The sequence below is a fragment of the Antrostomus carolinensis genome, unplaced genomic scaffold (assembly GCF_000700745.2).
Source record: "Antrostomus carolinensis isolate BGI_N321 unplaced genomic scaffold, ASM70074v2 scaffold19889, whole genome shotgun sequence".
In the NCBI taxonomy this organism is placed as follows: Eukaryota; Metazoa; Chordata; class Aves; order Caprimulgiformes; family Caprimulgidae; genus Antrostomus; species Antrostomus carolinensis.
Window position 1 is genome coordinate 105,204 of NW_010338257.1, and position 5,801 is coordinate 111,004.

General features: G+C 43.8%; 1 protein-coding gene across 1 annotated transcript in view; it reads left to right on the forward strand.

Moving 5' to 3' along the window:
• Positions 1–5,801, forward strand: part of LOC104530768 (multiple epidermal growth factor-like domains protein 6) — a gene marked incomplete at its 5' end in the record, with an annotated part of 93,553 nt that overhangs the window by 84,185 nt on the left and 3,567 nt on the right. Inside the window, 5 exons of the mRNA XM_029086863.1 lie at positions 125–250; positions 939–1,067; positions 3,944–4,072; positions 4,394–4,522; positions 5,181–5,306. Coding sequence (XP_028942696.1) covers positions 125–250; positions 939–1,067; positions 3,944–4,072; positions 4,394–4,522; positions 5,181–5,306 — 639 coding nt within the window. The remainder of the gene's footprint in view (positions 1–124; positions 251–938; positions 1,068–3,943; positions 4,073–4,393; positions 4,523–5,180; positions 5,307–5,801) is intronic.

Genomic DNA, 5,801 nt, shown 5'->3' on the forward strand with positions numbered 1-5,801 from the left:
GGGGGGTTGGAACTGGATAAGCTTTAAGGTCCCTTCCAACCCAAACCATTCTATGATTCTGTGTTAAAAATGAAAACTGGTGTTGGATACCCAGGGTGTTTAACAAAGGTTGTGTTTCCTTCAGCTTGCCCTGCAAACCGATACGGGAAGGACTGCACCCTGTTCTGTGCATGTGGTAAAGGTCAGTGTGACCCACGGACTGGCAAGTGTACCTGTCCTCCCGGCCAAATGGGACCCAGCTGTCAGCAAGGTAACAAAGCGGGACCCAAGGTCATCTTGTCAGTTGGGCACATACTTAAAACAACCAGCAAATAAAACTCTGCGCCAAACATTGTTTATGGCTGTGTTTCCCAACGCCTTAGCTTGATAACATTGCAGTTTGCTCTACTCAGCCCCTGTCCCTCTCCACTCCATCACCCTACCTTTCTCCTACCTCTGTCTCCTGCCCACAGCTCACTGCTTTGCTCCACCACATTGGTACCATCACCCTGGTTTCTCCATTAAGCTGAAGTCACTGCTTGCAGAAACTGGGGTCCAAACAGAACATAGTCATGGGGGAAAGGGTAGTTTGTACCACACAAAGTGAGGAGTGGGAGGGTGCTGTTGATGGATGGGACTAAATTTAGAAGCAAATTGCTTGAGCTGAATGAGTGAAGGGGGAGGATTTGCTGAAGAGGAGGAGTTGAGATGGGACAAAGGGAGGAGAGCAAGAGGAGCAAATGTGGAGTGAAGCCAAATGAGGCAATCTGATGAGACAGAGAGTGTTTGGATGAAACTGCTCATAAGCATGGAGTACAGTGTCCTACAGCCCTTGGGAGACACCGGGCACTTGGGATACTCTGGGGGGAGCACGTGTTGGTATTTATTCCCTGTCACCTTTATCATTTTTGGGGGATGCTAATTTTTTTTTTTTTTCAAACTTTGTTAATTCTCTGTAGTGTGTCCCCAGGGACAATATGGCCCCAACTGCCACCTGACATGTACCTGTCAGAATGGTGGTATCTGTGACCACGTGAATGGCAACTGCACTTGCGGGCTTGGCTGGACAGGAAGATCGTGTGAGAAAGGTAATTTTCTGCTTTGATGATAGTGTACATTCCAGCAGAGATTCACGGTGTCTACAGACCCACAAAGGGGACAGTTTTTCCTTAAGTAGACTCTCTCCCAGTTGCATTTATCTTTGTAGCTTCTCTCACACAGAACTGCTCCTAGTTAGAGCTTTAGCTCTTTCTTCTGGGACAGTTTCCTTGTGACTCCAGCTCTGTAACTCTCATAAATTCCTTTGCACATATTCTTTATTTCTCCTCCTGTCCAACTTTTGTGTTCTTTTGTTCATGGGAACTTTGTTTTGCATCTTCTTTCATGTGCTTCTGTGGTGTCAGGAGAAGCCCACATCTCCCTCCTCTTTTGTTATGTTCTCTCTTGTTATTCTCTTCCCTTTGACACTGGACTGCAGCTGAACTTCCCATGTATTGACATCCCTGCTAGCACAGTTCTGACAACATCTGTCCAAAGCAATTGAGATTGTCCTGCTATCTCGCCCTTACTTCTCCATGACAGCTCTCCCATACACAAGACAAAGCACATTTAAACAGAGTAAAATCAGTTTTCATTCCAGAAACCCTCCTGCCAGCCCAGAGTAGAGTTTTTCCATGTGTTTCTGTCCATCTCCCAAAAGTTATTCTGCATTTCTGTTCCAGTTTATGTCTCCAGAGAAGAGATATTTGTATAACTATGGACTTAAATGTTCAGGAAACCATGAGTTTACTGCTATGATGTCAAATAAATAGTTAGTTCTGAGTTCACATCCAAGACAATGTTGTCATTATATTCTCACTGCCAGGATGCAATCTCCCCAACATCTCCAGGGCTTCCATTTGCAACCTCTCTGTCCCTGATGTCTGTAGAATATTTGCCTTAAACTCTATGCATATCTTGATGAAGAACTGGTCATTGCGGGGAAGTGTCCCTATATAAAACCATCATATAGAAATGACACTTTTTAGCAGAATTCTTCAATGAAATTGTTTCACTTTGCACCTGAGGAGACTCACAGACCTGCTTCATACATGTGTGTATGCAGAGGTGGAGCAGGGATAAAAGACAAGATACTAACTACATGGAGCTACTCACAATGTGAATACCACTGTGGGCAGGCACTAAGAACGTGCAGTTGACCAGTAACTGGCTAACTTCACATAGCATGGGCCACCTGTGTTCCATCTCTATTTATCTGTTCCTTGAAATGTCTGTGACCATCCACAGGCTGCATTTGGGATGCAAAGTGCCAGTAGGGTCATGGAGGTGTCACCACATGGAGCAGTGGATCATGGGTCTATCTTCTAGATGTGCTTAGATAAAACATCTCTGATGTCAAGCACGGGGGTAGACATGCATCCAGCACATAAAGAACTGTGCATTAGAAGGGGTGTATTAGAAGGGGTGTGGTTAGTAGTAGGTCAAGAGAGGTTCTCCTCCCCCTCTACTCTGCCCTGGTGAGGCCATATCTGGAATATTGTGTCCAGTTCTGGGCCCCACAGTTGAAGAAGGACAGGGAACTGCTGGAGAGAGTCCAGCACAGAGCCACCAAGATGATGAAGGGAGTGGAGCATCTCCCTGATGAGGAAAGGCTGAGGGAGCTGGGGCTCTTTAGCTTGGAGAAGAGGAGACTGAGGGGTGACCTCATTAATGTTTACAAATATGTTAAGGGTGAATGTCATGAGATGGAGCCAGGCTCTTCTCAGTGATGCCAAATGATAGGACAAGGGGCAGTGGGTGTGAGCTGGAACACAGGAGGTTCCACTTAAATTTCAGAAGGAACTTCTTTATGGTGAGGGTGACGGAGCCCTGGGACAGGCTGCCCAGGGAGGGTGTGGAGTCTCCTTCTCTGGAGACATTCAAAACCCGCCTGGATGCCTTCCTGTGTGATCTCATGTAGGTTCCTGCTCTGGCAGGAGGATTGGACTGGATGATCTTTTGAGGTCCCTTCCAATCCCTGACATCCTGTGATTCTGTGATTCTGTGATTCTGTGAACTGTGATGTATCACTAGAAAGAGCTTCACTTTTCATCTTTTGACAGAGATAGCCGAGTTATTGGAAATGTGAGTCTTGATTTCAGTGTGGTTTGTGAGCGTGTTTTGACTAGAAATCAAAGACAGCTAATCAGGCAGCCTTTTTCTAGTGATTAGATATAACGTTCTTGGAAGATCTGGTCTGACATTTGCAGAGTTATGAATCTGATTATTTGGACAGCCACACTCATTTAAGTTGGTCTGCCCAGATTCAAATGATGACAGCAGTGAGAAGTTAACTTATGCAGAAATGATGCCTAGGTTAATTATATTGGCACAGTCACTTTTGGATGACTTGGCTTTCAGTAATTTGAGATGTGTTTAGTTCTGTAGAAGCAGATATCTCATTGTACATGGAAAGTCTGTTGCTATGTGTGAAAAAAAGATCCTTTGGGTTTTAATAGGAATTGGAACAGTGTGAACTCTAATGATATCATAGAGGAGGAAAAGCTTCGTGTTTTCTTTCACACTTTCTAAGTGCCTAAAAGAAAATATTGCTGTCAAAATAGGAAAAAAAAAATAGAAGATACCATTTATACCATTTATTATGTGGCTCTACAACAGATGGTGTGGGTTCAACACTGACGATATGAAAAGACAAATTTTGAAAAGTAGACTGTAAAAATTACAAGGAAATTGCTGTTTGAACAGCTATAGAATACAAAAGATTTCTCACAAAAGTGTGTGAATACATCCTTAGCTAGGCAGAAATGCTGTGTCTTCACAAGGAACATTCTCCTCCGCTCTGCAAGTTATTCTATGGGCATCATTTCTCAGCTATACAAACTATCACAGCAGAGCTTTTCTGGGTGAGGTCGCTGATTTTTGTTGTTGTTGTTTTTCTGTTTTTCTGTCCGTGTCCTGCCAGCAGAATGTCTCCCAGGGAAGTACGGGTCTGGCTGCAGCTTGGACTGCTCATGCCAGCACAACAGCACTTGTGACAGATTCACGGGCTGCTGCCTGTGCCCCGAGGGTTACTACGGCCACTCCTGCGAGCACAGTAAGTGGAGGCAGCCCTGGTACCCTGGTTTCTAACAGGAGTGGGATGTGGGGCTTCAGAGTAGTCACATAAACACCTTGCTGGTTCAGTTAAAATTTCTGGGGTGTCCCACATCACCCAGCTGCTTCCTGAGTAACCCTGATGCTGGGGTGGTACAAGTTTAAAAGCACACGACATTACTAGAGTCAATGATCAATGATCAATGCCATTTTTTGTTGACTTCCAGGGAATGTATCTGAGAATACAGAGGATTTTAAAGGGCGGGGGGGGGGGGTATGTTTTTCTTCATCAACCTTCCTCATATGATACTTCATTTTTCAGGGTGTCCCTTTGGATTTTATGGACTAAACTGTCTTCATGCATGTGCCTGTAAAAATGGAGCGAGCTGCGATGCAGTGACAGGACGGTGTGTTTGTCCTTTGGGTTATCAAGGTGTCTTCTGTGAGAAAGGTACTGGTACCCCTCTGATGTAAAGAAAAAAACCAAGCAAGCAAAAACCCAAAATAAAACCCCCAAAACCCTGTGTCATTACTCAAATATTTGTTGAAATCAGTTTCTTGAGCTTTATGAATACCTTGAAACACTAGATTTGGGATTGTTTACCTGTTATGTAGCTGAGAGTTCTCATTTCCTTATAAATTAACTAATCTGGTTCCAATTAATACGGTGAAAGTCCTGGTCTCTGTGATGTCTTGCAGCAATGAGTTCCACATGTCATTTATTAAATGTAAGTTCTTTTTTACTGATTTTAAATTTGCTTCTAAAACTCCAAATAAGATTATTAAATAGGTGCATGTCGGACCTGTTGAGTGTTATGGAGTGGTCTTCTAGAGAGTTCTAATTAAAAATGAAAATAAGTGCCAGTTGCATTTCTGGGACAGATTTACAGATACCTTTGATAGGTTAGATTAGAAGAACCCAATGTAAAGAGAGTTCATATAAATGTTATACCTATTCTGCTATGTTGGATTCTTCATTAAACTTGACATTTACACTAGCTTCAGTGGAGAGTTTATGAGCTTTCCATGGAGACATCCTGGAAAAAACTCTGGCCTAACATACATCTTGCTATTCAGATGTTCCTCTAAAGAGGTGTTCTTGCTGTCAGGCTGTGACAGGGGCTGGTTTGGGGAGAGGTGCCAGCGTCGGTGTGACTGTGGAGATGCTCCTTGTGATCCAGAGACTGGGAAGTGCCTTTGCCCACCTGGGAAGACTGGTGACAAATGTGACATTGGTAAGGGTTATATTTTCTACAGGCTGGACTATGTACAGTTAAACCAATATGACCTGTTGGTCTAAGCGTAACGGTGAAAGGACATTTGCTGGTATTCAAGAACACATTGTTTGTAGCAAATTACTCTTACAGATTGTCAACAGCTTTATCAACAGTCTGTACCTCTTGATTTAATCAATATTTGAATTGATAAACTGATAGGAAAACTGTTTATGGGTCAGCTGTAAAATGTCATTGGCTTTGAGTTTTGGAGAACGTGCTGGTGAAGAATACACCAAGAAGCCTATAATTTTGCAGATATAGTGGGGAAGACTTAAGAGCGTGCAAATGGGCATGAAGGGATCCAGTTACCCTGTGTTTTGTCACAGGCACATTTGTGACCCTTTTCAGACCAGTGCAAATGTCCATCTCTGGGTTTGCTTCCCCAGGAAGCCAGGAAGAATCCCTGTGGATGAGGGTAGTGGAGCTGCAGAAGCTCTGCCTGCCTCTGGGGTT